Source organism: Haliotis rufescens, unplaced genomic scaffold, assembly GCF_023055435.1.
Source record: "Haliotis rufescens isolate VD_foot unplaced genomic scaffold, xgHalRufe1.0.p SCAF_2, whole genome shotgun sequence".
Lineage (NCBI taxonomy): Eukaryota > Metazoa > Mollusca > Gastropoda > Lepetellida > Haliotidae > Haliotis > Haliotis rufescens.
In genome coordinates this window covers 1,623,451-1,644,251 of record NW_025963890.1, presented here as the reverse complement: position 1 = coordinate 1,644,251, position 20,801 = coordinate 1,623,451, and the positions used below count along the sequence as shown (strand labels likewise).

The window sequence follows — 20,801 nt, the reverse complement described above, 5'->3', positions numbered from 1 at the left end:
TGGGATGTAGAGTGAGGAGGGTGGGATGTAGAGTGAGGAGGGTGGGGAGGGTGGGATGTAGAGTGAGGAGGGTGGGGTGTAGAGTGAGGAGGGTGGGGAGGGTGGGATGTAGAGTGAGGAGGGTGGGGAGGGGGGGATGTAGAGTGAGGAGGGTGGGGTGTAGAGTGAGGAGGGTGGGGTGTAGAGTGAGGAGGGTGGGGAGGGTGGGATGTAGAGTGAGGAGGGTGGGGAGGGTGGGATGTAGAGTGAGGAGGGTGGGGTGTAGAGTGAGGAGGGTGGGGAGGGTGGGATGTAGAGTGAGGAGGGTGGGGAGGGGGGGATGTAGAGTGAGGAGGGTGGGGTGTAGAGTGAGGAGGGTGGGGAGGGTGGGATGTAGAGTGAGGAGGGTGGGGAGGATGGGATGTAGAGTGAGGAGGATGGGGTGTAGAGTGAGGAGGGTGGGGTGTAGAGTGAGGAGGGTGGGGAGGGTGGGATGTAGAGTGAGGAGGGTGGGGTGTAGAGTGAGGAGGGTGGGGAGGATGGGATGTAGAGTGAGGAGGGTGGGGAGGGTGGGATGTAGAGTGAGGAGGGTGGGGAGGGTGGGATGTAGAGTGAGGAGGGTGGGGAGGGTGGGATGTAGAGTGAGGAGGGTGGGGTGTAGAGTGAGGAGGGTGGGGAGGGTGGGATGTAGAGTGAGGAGGGTGGGGAGGGGGGGATGTAGAGTGAGGAGGGTGGGGTGTAGAGTGAGGAGGGTGGGGTGTAGAGTGAGGAGGGTGGGGAGGGTGGGATGTAGAGTGAGGAGGGTGGGGAGGGTGGGATGTAGAGTGAGGAGGGTGGGGTGTAGAGTGAGGAGGGTGGGGAGGGTGGGATGTAGAGTGAGGAGGGTGGGGAGGGGGGGATGTAGAGTGAGGAGGGTGGGGTGTAGAGTGAGGAGGGTGGGGAGGGTGGGATGTAGAGTGAGGAGGGTGGGGAGGATGGGATGTAGAGTGAGGAGGATGGGGTGTAGAGTGAGGAGGGTGGGGTGTAGAGTGAGGAGGGTGGGGAGGGTGGGATGTAGAGTGAGGAGGGTGGGGTGTAGAGTGAGGAGGGTGGGGAGGATGGGATGTAGAGTGAGGAGGGTGGGGAGGGTGGGATGTAGAGTGAGGAGGGTGGGGAGGGTGGGATGTAGAGTGAGGAGGGTGGGGAGGGTGGGGTGTAGAGTGAGGAGGGTGGGGTGTAGAGTGAGGAGGGTGGGGAGGGTGGGATGTAGAGTGAGGAGGGTGGGGAGGGTGGGGTGTAGAGTGAGGAGGGTGGGGAGGGTGGGATGTAGAGTGAGGAGGGTGGGATGTAGAGTGAGGAGGGTGGGGAGGGTGGGATGTGGAGTGAGGAAGGTGGGGAGGGTGGGGTGTAGAAAGAGGAGGGTGGGGAGGGTGGGGTGTAGAAAGAGGAGGGTGGGGAGGGTGGGGTGTAGAAAGAGGAGGGTGGGGAGGGTGGGATGTGGAGTGAGGAAGGTGGGGAGGGTGGGGTGTAGACTGAGGAGGTTGGGGAGGGTGGGGTGTAGAGTGAGGAGGGTTGGGTGTAGAGTGATGAGGGTGGGGAGGATGGGGTGTAGAGTGAGGAGGGTGGGGTGTAGAGTGAGGATGGTGGGGATTGTAGTAGCAGATGGGAGTAGAGTGAGGAGGGTTGGGAGGGTTGGGGTAGAGTGAAGAGGTTGGGGTATAGAGTGAGGAGGGTGGGGTGTAGAGTGAAGAGGGTGGGGATGGTAGTAGCAGGTGAGAGTAGAGTGAGGAGGTTGGTGAGGGTGGGGTGTAGAGTGGGAAGGGTGGAGGGTGGGAGCATGGTGGAGGCTGGGGAGGGTGGGGAGCATGATGGAGGGTGGGGAGCATGGTGGAGATAGGGGAGGATGGTGGAGGTAGGGGAGGATGGTGGAGGTAGGGGAGGATGGTGGAGGTAGGGGAGCATGATGGAGGGTGGGGAGCATGGTGGAGATAGGGGAGGATGGTGGAGGCTGGGGTGGGTTGGGAGGCTGGGGTGGATGGTGGAGGGGGAGGGGGGTCAGAGGGAGGGTGGGAGGAAGATGTCGAGGATGGGGTGGGTTGTTTAGTTTGGTGGAGGTTGCAGAGGGTGGTGGCAGGTAGTGTGTCAACTGCATCTCACCTCCTGCTTCTGCTTGGCCTGATGGACCACCTCCAGGAACTGCTTGATCTGGTCCAGGGTCGGGGCTGTGAAGTCGTGGATGCTGATTCTTACAACTCTCAGATCTGCAAGTAAACATTGTACTTGAGTGAACCTTGTATTCAGTAATTGGTTAGTATTGGTGTGTAGGCACTAATATGAAACATTTCCTCACTTTATCGACATGAACAAACATGAATCCAACTGAATGCTGACACAATGTTGAATGCTAGCCGGCTTTAAAATGTTACTCTGAATACCTGCTAAGTAGTTATGTACAGGAGAGAACACGCCTCCGAGGTTTTGGCTGGAAATGTAAACATGAAGAAGGGGGAAATCCTGAAGGGTCCTCAGGATCCCCCCCCAATAATAAAGTTTAAAGTTGAATTTACATCATAAAGAGACAGTTGTAAAGCCTGTTCAAGTATATTACTGTTGGCGAAAGCAGTTGGTGCATGAGAAGTTTGTGCTTGTGTCTTGGTTTTATACCATGTGGCTGGTTAGAACTTTCAAGAATGCTGATTGTGATGACAACCAAAACCAAGGAGGACTGTTTTTTCCAACTTATGAACTGTCTAAATGCAAGAAATACCAGAAAAAATAAAAAACCATTGGGATTCCTATTAGTGAAACAATACAGTACCGTGGTGTATAGGGAATTTTATCAAAGCATGCGAGAGAAAAACCATGTGCATGCAGCACAAACTGAAGTCATGACAAATAAAATTGAACAACTTTTCATCACCTGGCCTGGTGGCTCAGTGGGAAAACAGTGAGTTACAAAACTAAACAGGATATGTGAGGTTGCAGCCTTGATTCCTGTCATCCATAATGAAAACTTTCATTTCTTGTCTTTGATTTTCGAACATTGGACGTTTGAAACACCAAGTACAAATTTTATCTACTAAACTCATCAGGTCTTACTTGGAGAAAGTAAAACCTCATACCGGGTCTCACCAGCAAAAACTAAAACCCCATAGCTCGGATGAGGTCTTACCTGGAAAAAGTAAAACCTCCCAAGAGGCTTATTATTACGAAATACAAAGATACCTACAATACAATAGGCAAAAGTGGCCATAGGTTTATAAACAATATTATAAACCTATCACCGTGTTACCCTTTATTGCCTTAGGTTCCTGACAACCTCTGGTAACCCTAGTAACCAGCTCATCTTCCAAACCTTGGTTTGGAAGTGGTACTCTTTCCAAACCTAGGTTTTGAAATGGGTCACTTCTAAACCTGCTGTGAGGTTTGTGTTTCAATTGTAATACCTAGGTTTTACAGTTATTTTTCTGGTATTTCTTGCATTTAGACGGTCAATAAGTTGGATAAAACATGCCACCAAGGTTTTGTAGAATGTAAAACTGGGAACGAGGGAAAAGCCAGAGGGCTTTTCCCGAGCTTGAAGGTCATATATTTTCAACCAAAACCTTGGAGGCATGTTTTATCCTATACATATGGCGCTGAAAACTGGGCCTCCAATTGACTAACCTGGGAAGCTGTGTGTGGGCGTGACCCTGTCCTGGGTGAGGTTGACCAAGTGGTGGACATTGCGCTCCAGCAGGTACTGTATCTGCTGGGGGCGGTCAGGGAAGGCGAGGCCACATAGCAGTCCCTCCTCCACCCAGGAGAAGCTCCTCGGAACTTGGGATACCATACCTTTCTGGAAATAACATGCAAATTAATATACTGTCAGACTTGGTATTTTACTACCTAGTACTTAAACGGATACGCTAGGAATTAATGATACTTTAAAATTAAACAATGAAATATACAGAAATTATCACGCAGAATAAACCAATACCTGTCATGTGCACATTAAATATAATGTGTCACAAGGTCAATGCTAAGTCAGTTGGACTTCACGTTTGTTTAAGAGTCTGCCTGGTCCATACATTGTCATACCATTCCAAAATGCAGTCAGATGTCCCAAATAGTGACACAATTTTGGCCAAAACCAGCTGTCTTAACATGGAGAAAAGACCCCAAGGTGCAGAGCTCTACAAGTACAGATGTGGAAACTGATCTAGCATCCTCACTAAATTGATTTCATAGTTTTATCTCCAAAGTTGCCTCCACTTGCAAAAGTTCTCAGCTACATTCTGTTAGACAAAGTTGGTTGGTTGGTTTGTTGTTTAATGCCGCACTCAGCAATATTCCAGCTATATAACGGCTGTCTGTAAATAATCAAGTCTGGACCAGAGAATCCTGTGATTGATATACATGTACTAGCCTGTCCCACCCTGTACATATGATATACCCTACATGTACTAGCCTGTCCCACCCTGTACCTAAGATATACCCTACACATACTAGTCTGTACCACCCTGTACCTAAGATATACCCTACACATACTAGTGTGTGCCATCCTGTACCTAAGATATACCCTACACATACTAGTCTGTACCACCCTGTACCTAAGATATACCCTACACATACTAGTCTGTACCACCCTGTACCTAAGATATACCCTACACATACTAGTCTGTGCCACCCTGTACCTAAGATATACCCTACACATACTAGTCTGTACCACCCTGTACCTAAGATATACCCTACACATACTAGTCTGTACCACCCTGTACCTAAGATATACCCTACATGTACTAGCCTGTACCACCCTGAACCTAAGATATACCCTACATGTACTCTCCTGTCCCAACCTGTACCTAACATATAGCCTACATATACTAGCCTGTCCCACCCTGTACCTAAGATATACCCTACACATACCAGCCTGTACCACCCTGTACCTAAGATATACCCTACACTTACTAGTCTGTACCACCCTGTACCTAAGATATACCCTACACATACTAGTCTGTGCCACCCTGAACCTAAGATATACCCTACACATACTAGTCTGTACCACCCTGAACCTAAGATATACCCTATACATACTAGCCTGTCCCACCCTGTACCTAACATATAGCCTACATATACTAGCCTGTCCCACCCTGTACCTAAGATATACCCTACACATACTAGTCTGTACCACCCTGTACCTAAGATATACCCTACACATACTAGTCTGTGCCACCCTGAACCTAAGATATACCCTACACATACTAGTCTGTACCACCCTGAACCTAAGATATACCCTATACATACTAGCCTGTCCCACCCTGTACCTAAGATATACCCTACACATACTAGTCTGTGCCACCCTGAACCTAAGATATACCCTACACATACTAGCCTGTACCACCCTGAACCTAAGATATACCCCACATGTACTAGCCTGTACCACCCTGAACCTAAGATATACCCTATGCATACTAGTCTGTACCACCCTGTACCTAAGATATACCCTATACATACTAGCCTGTCCCACCCTGTACCTAAGATATACCCTATACATACTAGTCTGTACCACCCTGAACCTAAGATATACCCTATACATACTAGTCTGTGCCACCCTGAACCTAAGATATACCCTACACATACTAGTCTGTACCACCCTGAACCTAAGATATACCCTATACATACTAGCCTGTCCCACCCTGTACATAAGATATACCCTACATGTACTAGCCTGTCCCATCCTGTACCTAAGATATACCCTACATGTACTAGCCTGTCCCACCCTGTACCTAAGATATACCCTACATGTACTAGCCTGTCCCAACCTGTACCTAAGATATACCCTACATGTACTAGCCTGTCCCACCCTGTACATAAGATATACCCTATATGTACTAGCCTGTCCCAACCTGTACATAAGATATACCCTACACGTACTAGCCTCTCCCACCTAGACTTACATATAGTCTCTGAAATGAACATATCGTACAGAAAAAACAGTTGTTCAATTATCTTAATAAAAATATAATAAAAAGGGAGCCCAGTGATTCTCTTCATTTTCAGACGCTGATACTGCAGTAATCTAGACTTGCCAAACATTATAGACTTGCATGGGCTGTAGTTGATATATTTGTATCAGGGTCTGTAAGACAGACTAGTCCCACCTAGACTAACATATAGTCTCTGAAATGAACATCTCGTACAGAAAAACCAGTTGTTCAGTTATCTTAATAAAAAATATAATAAAAAGGGAGCCCAGTGATTCTCTTCATTTTCAGACCCTGATACTGCAGTAATCTAGACTTGCCAAACATTATAGACTTGCATGGGCTGTAGTTGATATATTTGTATCAGGGTCTGTATGACAGACTATGTCCCACCCTGTACCTAAGATATACCCTACATGTACTAGCCTGTCCCACCCTGTACATAAGATATACCCTATACATACTAGCCTGTCCCACCCTGTACATAAGATATACCCTATACATACTAGCCTGTCCCACCCTGTACATAAGATATTCCCTACATGTACTAGCCTGTCCCACCCTGTACCTAAGATATACCCTACATATACTAGCCTGTCCCACCCTGTACATAAGATATACCCTTCATATACTAGCCTGTCCCACCCTGTACCTAAGATATACCCTACATATACTAGCCTGTCCCACCCTGTACATAAGATATACCCTTCATATACTAGCCTGTCCCACCCTGTACATAAGATATACCCTTCATATACTAGCCTGTCCCACCTTGTACATAAGATATACCCTTCATATACTAGCCTGTCCCACCTTGTACATAAGATATACCCTACATGTACTAGCCTGTCTCAACCTATACAGACATAACACACTACATACAGTAGCCTGTCCCCCCCTGTACCTAGGATATTGATCTGCACAGTACACCGTATTGATCTGCACAGTCCTGTACATCAGCTATATAGATACAGACAGCCTTCCACAATTTCCCTACCTTTCGTGGACCCCCGTTGCTGTACCTAGGTGGAGTGAGACTCCACTACTTGCTGCTGGTGGACTGACAATACACACAGAATTCATCAAACTATGACTCTTGGCTCACCTCATCAGCAGCCAGTCTGCATCCGGCTGGACTGACATACTAAACAGTTTCGGAATGTATAATAGATACAGAATTAATATCATCTATTTATGGCTCTCAGCTCACCTTGTCAGCTGTCAATCAACAAGCAAGTACAGCTGGCATTGGTAGAACTACATTTAAATCACTCCATGTTGTTATAGTGCGTATCACCTGGCGGGGTTTATATCAAAGGTACACTCTTTTTCAAAGCAAGTAGGTTGGTTCTTGCATGTCATGCTTCATAGGTTGCCTATATATACAGACGACAGACATGATGAAATATTTCTCAGAACAGAAAAAAAGAGGCAGTAACTGTATTGTACTCATGTAAAGAATGTATCATCAGTAATGAGGCTGTGTTGATGCTTTTACTGTTTACAGGTAGTAGTTACCCGACCACTACACCCCAACGGCCCTACCCTTTCCCCGACCACTACACCCCAATGCCCCTACCCTTTCCCCGACCACTACACCCCAATGCCCCTACCCTTTCCCCGACCACTACACCCCAATGCCCCTACCCTTTCCCCGACCACTACACCCCAATGCCCCTACCCTTTCCCCAACCACTACACCCAAACACCCCTACCCTTCCCCCAACCACTACACCCCAACACCCCTACCCTTTCCCCAACCACTACACCCCAACACCCCTACCCTTCCCCCAACCACTACACCTCAACACCCCTACCCTTCCCCCAACCCTACACCACCCAACGCCCCTACCCTACACCACCCACTACACCCCAATGCCCCTACCCTACCCCACCCACCGCCCCTACCCTACCCCCTTCCCTACACCACCCAACGCCCCTACCCTACACCACCCACTACACCCCACCGCCCCTACCCTACACCACCCACTACACCTACCCTACACCACCCACTGCCCCTACCCTATCCTACACAACCCACCGCCCCTACCGTATACTACCCTACCCTACAGCACCCACCGCCCCTACCCTTCCCTACACAACCCACCGCTCCTACACCATACTACCCTATCCTACACCACCCGCCACCCCTACCCTACCCTACACCACCCACCGCTCCTACCCTACCCTACACAACCCACCGCCCCTACTGTATACTACCCTACCCTACACCCCCCAACGCCCCTACCCTACCCTCCACTACCCACCTCCCCTACCATACCCTACACAACCCACCTCCCCTACCCTACCCTACACAACCCACCGCCCCTACCGTATACTACCCAACACTCCACCACCCACTGCCCCTACTCTACCCTACACCACCCACCTCCCCTACCATACCCTACACAACCCGAAGCCCCTCCCCTACACCACCCACTGCCCCTACTCTACCCTACACCACCCACCTCCCCTACCATACCCTACACCACCCACCGCCCCTACCCCAACCCTACACCACCCACTGCCCCTACCCCAACCCTACACCACCCACTGCCCCTACCATACACTACACCACCCACCGCCCCTACCCCAACCCTACACCACCCACCTCCCCTACCATACCCTACACCACCCACCTCCCCTATCCCAACCTTACACCACCCACTGCCCCTACCCCAACCCTACACCACCCACTGCCCCTACCATACCCTACACCACCCACTGCCCCTACCCCAACCCTACACCACCCACTGCCCCTACCCTACCCTACACCACCCACCACCCCTACCCCAACCCTACACCACCCACTGCCCCTACCCCAACCCTACACCACCCACTGCCCCTACCATAGCCTACACCACCCACTGCCCCTACCCTACCCTACACCACCCCTACCCTACCCTACACCACCCACTGCCCCTACCATACCCTACACCACCCACCGCCCCTACCCCAACCCTACACCACCCACTGCCCCTACCCCAACCCTACACCACCCACTGCCCCTACCATACCCTACACCACCCACCTCCCCTACCCCAACCCTACACCACCCACTGCCCCTACCATACCCTACACCACCCACCTCCCCTACCCCAACCCTACACCACCCACCTCCCCTACCATACCCTACACCACCCACTGCCCCTACCCCAACCCTACACCACCCACTGCCCCTACCATACCCTACACCACCCACTGCCCCTACCCCAACCCTATACCACCCACTGCCCCTACCCTACCCTACACCACCCACCTCCCTACCCTACCCTACACCACCCACAACCCCTATCCAACACCACCCACCGCCCCTACCAAAACCCTACACCACCCACTGCCCCTACCATACGCTACACCACCCACCGCCCCTAAAATACGCTACACCACCCACCGCCCCTACCCCATACTACCCTATCCTACACCACCCAACGCCCCTATCTTACCCTACCTACCCTACACCACCTCCTACCCTATACTACCCCTACCACCCCTATCCAGTCCCACTGTAAATACCTGTATATGTTGCCACTGTGATGTGGAGGGCGGTGGTTGAGCAGGGCACTGTAGGGCGGTGTGAGAAGCCAGCTCAGGGTGGGCCTGCGGGCGTGGCAAGCCTTGTCCATCAGCTGTCTGGGGAGGGGAGTTTGGCAACTGGCAACTGTGGCCCTGACTTGAAGCAGTAGGTTGGGGACGTTGTTTCTCTCCATCTCTGGGCTGGTGTTTGAAGGGTGCGGGATGTGTGGGTCTCTGGGTGTGAGGGGTAGGGTGGGGCAGGGGTGGTGTGGAGGTGGTAGGGGTGGGATATGAAGCCCATCCACCCTGTACCCTAGATCTCTGACGTCGGCGCCTCACAGCATTGTCACTGTTCTGCATCTAAAATTGATATATATAGACATGCTGTTTTGGTATTATGAAACATAAAATAGTACAGCATGAAGAATAAGACATTGTTTGATAGATAATATATACCCATTTTCCCTAAACTAAAGTGAAACATCCATTGCAAGAGCCCATGCCATGGACACAAATAACATGCTGGAACTTGGTAACAAATGTTGTTTTGTTGTTTGTTGGTTAATGCCGCACTCAGCAATATTTCAGCTATATGACATCGGCCTGTAAATAATCAAGTCTGGATCAGACAATCCAGTGACTGACATCATGAGCATTGATCCACGCAATTGGGATTGATGACATACATCAACCAAGCCAGCCTGACCACCGGAGGGGCGGTCGGGTAGCCTAGTGGTTAAAGCGTTCACTCGTCACGCCAAAGACCCGGGTTCGATTCCCGACATCAGTGCAATGTGTGAAGCCCATTTCTGGTGTCCACTCCGTGATATTGCTGGAATATTGCTAAAAGCAGCGTAAAACCATACTCACTCACTCACTGACCACCCGATCCCGTTACCATTGTCACCAGAAGATCACCCCTTTGGAATACCTTATTCTCCTTGGATAAATGAAGTATCAGGATAAATGAAATATTAGGATAAATGAAATATCAGGATAAATGAAATATCAGGATAAACAACACATTCCGACACAGAAATATAATCAGCAGAAAACATTCATCAATTATGATATATGAAAAACGGATTCTTACAAAGTTTGATTTATTTCTACTAGCCTAAGAGAGCGTTCAAGAGATATTTTACCGCCGCTTCATCAACCCACACACTAACTATCAATCATATCGAAATATACAATATAAGTCAGATTGTTTAAAGTTAAATCCATCGCTGAAAAAATCACAGTTTAGCTAGTCATAAACTCAACATAACAAGATATACATGGCACAAAACACAACCAACCCTTCAAAACACAAACCGATAGGCATACTATTATTACACAACGTAGTGATATCAAATCTGTCAGTAAATAAAAAAGGGGAAGTAACTTTCTTTTTGTATTGAAGTTGAATACCGCTAAAACGCACATGTACTTTTGAGGTAAATGGACGTAAACATTAATATAGTTGAGGGGGTGGGGGTAGAGGGGGCTTTTTATAGGACAGTCTCGTGTTTTGCCGACTAACCCGCTTAATGTACCGTTACTTTACGCCCCCAACCTTATACATGTACCATTTCTTCATGACCCCCTTCCTATAATAAATAACATGAATACATCTTGCAGTAGATAAATATGTTAGAAATACATACATAATCTTTTCTCGTTTAGTTTGTATATACACACGTGTTTATTTTCTTGTATTGTAGTAAAAAAGCAAGATTCACCGACTACAACAGTATAGTCACTGATCATATTTTCTAGAAATATTGCTAGATATCCGATTATAGTATTGGCTCAAGCAGGAATATACATATTTTTTAAATAATTCTCTATCTATTAAACTGTACGATTAAAAATTGTGCGTTCTGACGTGGGCTATGTAGTTATCTGCTACATTTTTTACACAGACAATGAGTCAGTCACACACACAAACACACACATACATACATAATTTTGACAAAACTATACTTAAGATATACATAAAATATTACAATGATAGCTGATTTAACATATGTTATAGATAATCATTGTAATGCACTTCATATTGTTATCAACATTAACTATGTGGCCACACTAATTTGTATGTCTCTCCATATGTGTAGTTTACACAAGTACTCATATCAACTGTGACAACGCCACAGCGATGGGGGCAGTCGGGTAGCCTGGTGGTTAAAGGTTCGATCGTCAAGCCGAAGACACAGTTTGATTCCTTACATGGGTACACTGTGTGAAGCCCATATCTGGTGTTCCCCGTGATATTACTGGATTATTGTTGAAAGCGACGTAAAACCATTCTCACTCACTCACAGCGGTGTTTATCAAATTACTATATGCATGTACATTTACTTGTAGCTTTGCACACGACAAGAGACACAATTCAAGTTGATCATACGTCAAATGTCAAAAAGAATATTTACGGACAATAGTACGACACAGTGTAACATCATATACTACGGAAAACAAGTTATAAAACACCCACAATCATAAGATTGTATTTTACAATACAATCAGCCATGACTAATTAACCATAGTCTTCTTAACTTCTTTTGAAAAGTATATATTTAGATTTTAACCTGATTTATTTAGAGCGTATTGCAATGATCTGCCACGCGCTTTCGGCGTGATGGTCACATACAACTGAACAGTCAATCAATTACATTTTACGCAAACATCTGTGGATTGTTTCAAAATCACCTACGTCTGTACAGTTAAATTATGTTTTAAGTAGATAGTGAGAAAAGTTCAGCATTCCCTCCCAATTGCAGCAGACATCACATGCTGCCCCTATAGTGGTCAAAAGGGGATATCGCTTAACAACGAGAAAACGATAGAGCGAGAAAGCGAGAAAGCGATAGAGCGAGAAAGAGATGTCCCCTCTCGACCACCATAGTTTTGTCTTGTGCCATATGTTCCCGCATTTATTCAGATCAAAAGTTGTCTTGCCATTGCATGTGTTTGTAACGGGTGTCACCGATGGGGCAGGATACGCTGACCTTTTCGCTTATACCTATCACTATTGTTATAATTATTTACAGATTAGAATACAAAATGCAGCAAAGAGGGTTTGGGTGATCCTGGCACAGTCAGGCTGGTTAGGCTCATCATCAGCCCAGACAGCGAATGGGACTTCTGCCTAGCCAAACACACCCAGAACTTTTCGGAGAATGTGAAGACTCCCCAACACTGCAGCCTTCTACATTACCCAGATTGTCAGAATTCCTGGTAACAAACCCGGGTGCTCTCCCAATGTCAGTCAACAGATTGGGAGGTTCTAAATTTTAATCCTAAGGCACCGAGAACAATGAGTTGGACAACTTGGTACTTGGGATACAAGCGTGACATTTCGAAAGCCAGGTCCGCCTGTTTGCCATGTTTTTCCTGAATCTTGTCAATCACATTACTGTCAAAAGGGACAGAAAATTCAATGATATAAATGAGTTCACTGGATTTATCAAAAAGGACGAGATCAGGTTTGTTGGCCTGGATACGTCTAAGGCTGTAAACGGGCCTATTCCAAAGAATTTTGAATTCATCATTTTCCATGACGCCCTCTACATATTCCGGGGCATACCATGGATGGACCTCTGTGTCAAAACCACAAGCATTGCAAAGATGGTAATTAAAATGATCGAGCTACACCATCATGTCGTTTAAGATAATGTGGGGCATCCACTGACAATGTGTTGGACAGTCTCTTTAAATTCATTGCATTATCTACATTTCATATTTACATTTTGTTGCAAAATTACACATTGACGGTTTCAAGTGGGAAGTGACTGGTCCTGAGCAGCAAACAGAAACCCTTTGGTTTCACATTTCATGCCAGCTGACTTCATCAAAGTGAAGGACTCTGCAGGGTTCCTGTGGTCCTCAACACACTGCACATAAACTGGATGCAGTGGTCGTCCAGATGGCCTCTCCTTGAAAAACTGAGTCTGGGCCGATTTGATATGGTACTTCTCTTGGTTGACATTCATTTCTTACCGTCCAGCAGTACAGAACCATCAACACAATCAACACCGACATTGAGATTATGTCCCACATCCTCGTTTACGGAAACTGTGGAATGCCTTGTTTTCATCATGAGTCTTGACACGTTTCACAAGAGGACCATCAGACAAATATGTGCGTGCAAAAGTGCACACACAATTCTATCATGAGGAGCCCCAACGTTAATCAAACCACGCCCTCCCATTATGATTGGTAAATATAAGGGATTGAGGGAAGAGCGAGGGTGGTGGGATCTATTGTCTGACATGATTCTTCGTGTGAGGGGGTCAATACCCTGGATTTCTTCCTATTATTATACAGTCTTATGAATGGATTTCTTATGATTATTGATATGTGGTAGTATATATTGTGGCCTTATTCCTGATGAGTGTAAGTGGTAGCAAGTTGATTGAGGCGCTCGTACAATATCCAGCCTTGTTAGTGACCTTGTGGTTGTTTATAGTCTAAACTCTTTTCCATCGCTTGACACCGCTGTGAGGAGCGTGTTTACAGGATTGTTTCCAGTTATTTCCGGGATTGACTACATTGTTCTTTACGCTTTGGGCTAGCAGTTTCTTAAATCCAGGCTATACCTAATGGCTATATATATAACAGTAGACGAGAGTAACGCGAGGCCTTCCTTCATGCCGAGCAATATTCCAGCAGCTCCAGCCTTGGTGTTTACATTTCTCAGCTTTGAGAAACAATCGAGCATGCTCTTTCTACCAAGATTTCAAAGAGCGCCAAAAGGATCTTGCTCAGCAGTTGTTTGATCAAGGTTACAACATTCAAGGCCTCAGTAGAGCTTTCGAAAGGTTTTATGGTAGATATGTAGGGGACATTGCCAAATGTGAAGCCTCGGTGACAAAAATGATGTCCGATGCAATTCCTTAATTTGAGCAAATGTTCCTTTGTTTTTTTCCGTTGAACATTCGACTTGCCTTTGCATGTGGGGCAGGGTAAGCTCACCTATTCGCGAACGCCCGGTGTCATTTCTATTTGATAGTGATTTATAAACACCAGAAATGGGCTTCAGAATTTGTACCCATGTGGGTAAAGGAACCTAGGTCATCGGCGTGACAAGCGAACGTTTTAACCACTAGGCTATCCCGCCGCTCCCTTCAACGTTATGGACAAACATCTAAATTCGCCAAAGTTCAATGACACGTCACATTCATAGCGTGTATGCACAGAAAAAGACAGTCGTCTGATGACGTCACGTGAGATACGTCGATCGTCATTCTTCTTTGAGGGTCCGGATAACTTCTTGTCGGTTGGCTGGAGGATGTGGTCGTTTTCGAACACGACCACCCATGACATCCCAGGGGTGTTCAATTAGGGACATGTCAGGGGAGCGTGCGGGCCACGGCAACACGTTGACGTTGTTGGCTGCAAGGAACTTCTGTACGATATGGTCTGGCGTTGTCAAGCTGATAAAGGACACCACGTGGCAGCTGTTGTAGAAATGGTAGGACAATCGGACAAAGAATGTCTTACATGTAACGCTGAGCTGTCAAATTTCCGTCAACGATGACCAGCAGTGTTCTCTGCTGCCACAAATTCCTCCCTCCACCATACGGCACGACCCCCTAAACGCAACCTGCCGCCGTTCGTTCTCCCATTCGGCGGTAAACACGCTCTCTTCTATAAGCTCTGAACAGACAGAACCAGCTTTCATTAGTGAAGACGACCCTCAGCCAATCACGTACAGTCTGGGCCCATCTCAATCTCTAACGACGATGTTGCCGTGTCAGTAACTGTCCTCTCTAAGGTATGTATGCCTGGCCACTGTCTGTCGACTAACCATATGCCCTTAGACATTCGTCGCTGATGACGTCACTGTCAAGGGTCGATTTCGGAGATACAAAGTATGCAAGTACCCGTCTTCCTTGGGCGTAGTTACCCTGGTCGGCCTGTTCTTGGCCTGTCTAATGTATGCCCGGTCTGTCTGTAACGTTAAATAAGGTTAGTAACATCGACACTGGAGCAACCAAACGTGCCAGCAATGTGGGCACGGATGGCTCCCATCTGCATCATCCCCAGGGCCCGCTCGCGTTATTCGTGTGACAGTCGTCACATTTCTGTGGGGTTTTTCATCAGTGTGAGTGCCAGACATACCGTCCGTATCATTTATATACCCTTATTGCACGTGTCGTGTCAGCTGCCCAATCGTTGTGTTTGGACGATGTATTTGGAATTAAACTAGTTTGAACTTGTGTTTTTATTTTTTGTAATTTCTTTTTAAAGAGGTAAAGTTTCTTTTGACCGTCAGTTTATATCAATCTTTGGAGTTTAAACTTTTATCGGCTAAATTTATGCTGACATATTTGATATTAAAAGAATAATTTTTAATTATTTTCAAAGTGTTTTTTCAAATATATAAAAACATCTACTTCATGATAGCACTATATCAATTCAAAGAGATATATTGAAACGTTAAAACGATATAAAAGGAGAAACATATTTTATGGTATCTGTTGATACGTTCATGTCATTTAAGAACATATTTTTAAATGCTATCACTTTTCCCAGATGCAGAAATATAATCGCATACTGATGTTTGGGCCCAAACTTGTTGCTGAAGAAAGTGAATAATTAACTTCAAGCACAGCACAGATGTAAACTGACGAAGTAACGTTACAAAAAATAAATTTGGACACGTTGGGTCCAAACCCTGAGAAGTGTTACAAAATGGTTGAGAATCAATCGCCCAAACACAACCAAAACAATTTGTTGAGAAACGAACGTGCTACAGTACCCAGATCAATGGAACTTGAGTTTGAAGTGGATCTTTGGCTGCACTTACAGCACGCCAGCCTACAAAAATATGGGTATAAAATAATTAATCAAACCGACAAAACCCTTTCCATATCCAATAGAAATCTTTGCATAAAGCAGATTCGATTGTACAATTCCGACTATATCATGAGAATGTGTTATGAATTACTATCAAATAGTAATGATACCAGGTGTTCGCAAAAAAGGTGAATGTATCTTGCTCCACCAGTCGCACCCGTCACAAACACATGCAAAGGTAAGTCAATGAAGGAAATATTTACTGTGCATTCACATCCAAACCATCTGACAGTAGCATGCTAAGATCAACCCTATATCAGAAAGATACAGGCTGTTGGTATGATACGCCAACGAGCAACGCATGATCACGTTGCAAGGAGTTTTGGCTGTAGACGAATGATAGCCTTATTTTTAGCTCTTCTCTTTTTCTGTCAATGCATTGAAATATCCTCTTCTCTTTTTCTGTCAATGCATTGAAATATCCTCTTCTCTGTGCCTGTCCATGCATTTAAGTCTCCACTTCTCTGTTCCTGTCCGTGCATTGAAGTCTCCTCTTCTCTTTTTTCTGTCCATGCATTGACGTCTCCTCTTCTCTTTGCATGTCCATGTAATGAAGTTTCCTCTCCTCTTTGCCTGTCCATGTATTGAAGTCTCCTCTTCTCTGTGCCTGTCCATGCATTGAAGTTTCCTCTCCTCTTTGCCTGTCCATGCATTGACGTCTCCTTTTCTCTTTGCCTGTCCAAGCATTGACATCTCCTCTCCTCTTTGCCTGTCCATGCAATGTATTATCCTCTTCTCTTTGCCTGTCCATGCATTGAAGTCTCCTCTTCTCTTTGCCTGTCCATGCATTGAAGTCTCCTCTTCTCTGTGCCTGTCCATGCATTGACGTCTCCTCTTCTCTTTGCATGTCCATGCAATGAAGTTTCCTCTCCTCTTTGCCTGTCCATGCATTGAAGTCTCCTCTTCTCTGTGCCTGTCCATGCATTGAAGTTTCCTCTCCTCTTTGCCTGTCCATGCATTGACGTCTCCTCTCCTCTTTGCCTGTCCATGCATTGACGTCTCCTTTTCTCTTTGCCTGTCCAAGCATTGAAGTCTCCTCTCCTCTTTGCCTGTCCATGCATTGAAGTCTCATCTTCTCTGTGCCTGTCCAAGCATTGACGTCTCCTCTTCTCTTTACATGTCCAAGCATTGACGTCTCCTCTTCCCTTTGCATGTCCAAGCATTGAAGTCCTCTCTTCTCTTTGCATGTCCAAGCATTGAAGTCATACATATAAATCATTTCATGGGGCAGCACTCCATGGTCTTACTCCCATCGAAAATATATAAGATATCAATATATTCGCTGTGATGCATTGAATGTGTGCTTACCTTTACTTTGCGTGGGCAGACAAGTTACATGGTTAACAATTGATTTACAGGTTGTTGCCAGCGGTTACTACATTCAACATGGTTTCCTTGAGAGTCGACCTGGAGGAGCTTCTTCAGTGCCCAATCTGCTTTGACAAACTTGCACAGCCTAAACTGTTGCCCTGCTCTCATAGGTTTTGTAAAGAGTGTATTCGACGCGAAATGGAAAGATCAGCCACTACTGGTCCTCAATCTAGCTTTCCCTGTCCACTGTGTAAACGGACAGCGTATCTGGGGATGGGAAAATCCAGCGAGGAATGGATAAATCACTTTGAGACTGATCACCTGCTTGAGGACATCCTGGAGAAGTCCGAGCCTTCGGGTGAGACCTTGTGTGCTGATCATCATAGGACAATCATGGTTGTGTGTCATGACTGTCAGATACTAGGATGTGTTACATGTGCCTTGAATCACCACAGACAATGTTGTAACGTCGGGTACATCGAGACTGAACTGGTTCGAATCAAATCCGAGCTGTCAAAACAACTTGAAACATTTGAAAGAGCAATCAAAGAAAAACTGCAAATACGAAATCATTTACATATAATCTCTGAGAATGTAGAGTATCTAACCCAACAACGTTTAATGTTCATCAGGTCAAATATTCGCCATCAGACATACAAAGACGCATGTGATGAGGTGAAGCAGGAGCACAGGAGGAGAATGGATGCAATCCAGCACGTGTCTAACATGTTGACCGATGTTGATGTTACGAGAGAGATGGCAAGTATCAACGAAGCACTACAAACATCGACGCTTGATTTGCTGCAAGGACAGAAATTACTGAAAGACAACAGAATGTTGTTAGAAGAAACTGTGGTTCGTGCTTTGAGGAAGATACCAGGTCTTTTTGCTTTACTGGAACACGTGGAAGAAGATTTCATCACTGGGGAGCATCAAGTGCATCTGGACTACACAGAAGAAATACAAAATATGGAGAATCTTCTGAATGATGTGTTAGCTGAGCATAAGAATCAATTGAAGAAAGGTTTAAATACTGAATATTGTCCAATGATAGAATTACGCAAACCTATCAAATCCACAGCTGAACATAACAAGGGACAGGCACAAAGTCAGAAAGGAAAACACGGGACTAAGATGAAGAAAGGGAAGAGGAAGGAAGAGTACACAGGGAAAATGTACCCACCAGATTCTTTTGTTGGTGTGAAGGCAGTTCCTATCATGAGAACATATGTGAACAATAACAAACAAGCTTACAAATCAATGATCGTGTTTATAATCATATGTATCATTTTATATTTGGGGATATTATTCCTGTTTGGGAAAGTTCGATAACGTTCTCATGAGCAATGATCGACGTCAGCGGCGCACGACGCCACGTTGTCTACCAAGTCACCAAGGATGACCCACGATCCATTAAAGTAAGAGCCACTGTGTAAGATGGTAAACTCCCTGTAAAAGTCATGCAATAGGGTAGCACTGCCGATCATGTTGACAAGCAACGTGTCATATTTAGTAAAACCTCGTGTAGAAAAAAAATTGCTTTCAGACAGTAAAACAAGAAACAAGGGTCCCACAACAACGCTACCTCAAAGTATGGTGGAAATGTATTCATTGCATGAGTGAGTAAGTAAGTTGGTGTCAACGCCGCTTTTAACAGTATTCCAGTTATGTCACAGCGTGTCAGCTTAATGTGGGAGAAAATCCCGAAGTGATGCAGGTCTGAGACGTTTACCACTTCGGTGAAACCCACAATCATAGGTTTCTGACGTGCCCAAGGGACGCCACTCTGTACATCGAATTGCTTAGACGACTGGGCCACCTGTGCCCCCAAATGCATGTGAGATATTGTGAACTGTGATAAGTTACTGATTATCTCCACTGTAATAATTCTACTTTTTCTTACTCTTTTATATCGTTTACAAACTGACTGTCCCTACCTCCATCTGGAACAATTTTTGGGGCGGTCAGCGGAGTCAAACTATGGAATAACTTCTTGGGGATTCACTAAGATGTCAGGAAGAATTGCTTTCAGGCAGTCACAAAGCGACCCGGGAGTATTTGGTGAAATTTATTCTAACTACCATGACCCCTGTTTTTTCAAACTTCAATGTTCAGTTACGTGTTAACCTCCATTAACTAATGTGCCATTACCTATGGTTGTATCAAACCTGTATCAAAGACGTCCTAGTACTTCAAAACTTCATCAACAAGCCTTGAGGTTTGGGAGTACCATTAACAAGTAACTGAACTAAACATGCCCCAAAATATGTGCAAACTGATCAAATTGAGCGGTCAACAACAAACTGTGGTTTGCATTGGAACCTCAAAAACAGGTAAAGAATATAAACAAACGAATGTGAGAAGTGATGCATTTGACAATTATCACTTCTCCAACTTTCGAGTCGAGAGAACTGCTACTACTACTCATGGCACTTGGCAGATGACAGAGAGGAGAAAGTGCTTGTTTGTTAAAACGGATTCATAGAAACGAATTTAAAAGAATACTAAATTTTAATGACACGTTAATGAAAATTGTACATCAGCTCATGATAGTTTAATGACGGCTTTGTAAACCCATTTTGATGTTGTTATTCTCAAATGACATAATGAGGATCTAATGAACCATAAAGGTTTAAGTCACTCATTAGTTAATGAAGGTAGGGGGCACGGGTGGCCCTTCGTCTAAGGCGCCGCGATTTGCTGTGCAGAGTTGCATCCCTTGGGCACGCCAGAAATCTATGATTGTGGGTTCGAATCCTGGTTCGCCCCGATTATGTTTCTAGGTTTGTCAGCACCATACCCGTGTTCGTGGGTTTCACCGAAGTGGTAAACGTCTCAGACCTGCATCACTTCGGGCTTTCCTCCCACATTAAGCTGACACGCCGCGATATAACTGTAATACTGTTAAAAGCGGCGTTAAACCCAACTCACTCACTCACTAATGAAGGTAGGATGCTACCTGGTCCAATAATCCAGGATCAAGATGGTGGCAGCAACCTGAGACTGCCTACGTCGAGAGGATGGAAGCGATCTACCACAAACAAATGTGATACATGGGCATATATCAGAACGGAACTGAAACAAATCGATACAGAAAAAAAACAATTCCGCCTATGTAGCACCAAACGGATCCCCAGATGGTATGGGTGTTTTATAAAAGGACTTTCATGCAAGGGCCGGTGACCTTGGTGTCGTTGTACAAAA

General features: G+C 45.9%; 3 protein-coding genes across 3 annotated transcripts in view; 1 reads left to right on the top strand and 2 right to left on the bottom strand.

The window, feature by feature from the left end:
* Positions 1–10,804, bottom strand: part of LOC124115604 — a 70,619-nt gene extending 59,815 nt beyond the window's left edge. The window contains exons 1-4 of the mRNA XM_048399478.1: positions 10,742–10,804; positions 9,441–9,800; positions 3,625–3,796; positions 2,116–2,219 (exon numbers count right to left, since the gene is read on the bottom strand). Coding sequence (XP_048255435.1) covers positions 2,116–2,219; positions 3,625–3,796; positions 9,441–9,800 — 636 coding nt within the window. The 5' untranslated portion in view covers positions 10,742–10,804. The remainder of the gene's footprint in view (positions 1–2,115; positions 2,220–3,624; positions 3,797–9,440; positions 9,801–10,741) is intronic.
* The window catches only part of LOC124115610 (E3 ubiquitin-protein ligase TRIM39-like), a 50,554-nt gene extending 31,268 nt beyond the window's left edge, over positions 1–19,286 (top strand). Inside the window, exon 2 of the mRNA XM_048399479.1 lies at positions 17,645–19,286. Within this exon, the coding sequence (XP_048255436.1) occupies positions 17,673–18,929 (1,257 nt within the window). The 5' untranslated portion in view covers positions 17,645–17,672 and the 3' untranslated portion in view covers positions 18,930–19,286. The remainder of the gene's footprint in view (positions 1–17,644) is intronic.
* On the bottom strand, positions 16,735–17,439 carry LOC125381855 (golgin subfamily A member 6-like protein 6). The gene has a single exon (XM_048399172.1). It carries the CDS (start codon positions 17,437–17,439, stop codon positions 16,735–16,737), a length of 705 nt encoding a protein of 234 aa, XP_048255129.1.
* Positions 19,287–20,801: the final 1,515 nt, after the last annotated feature.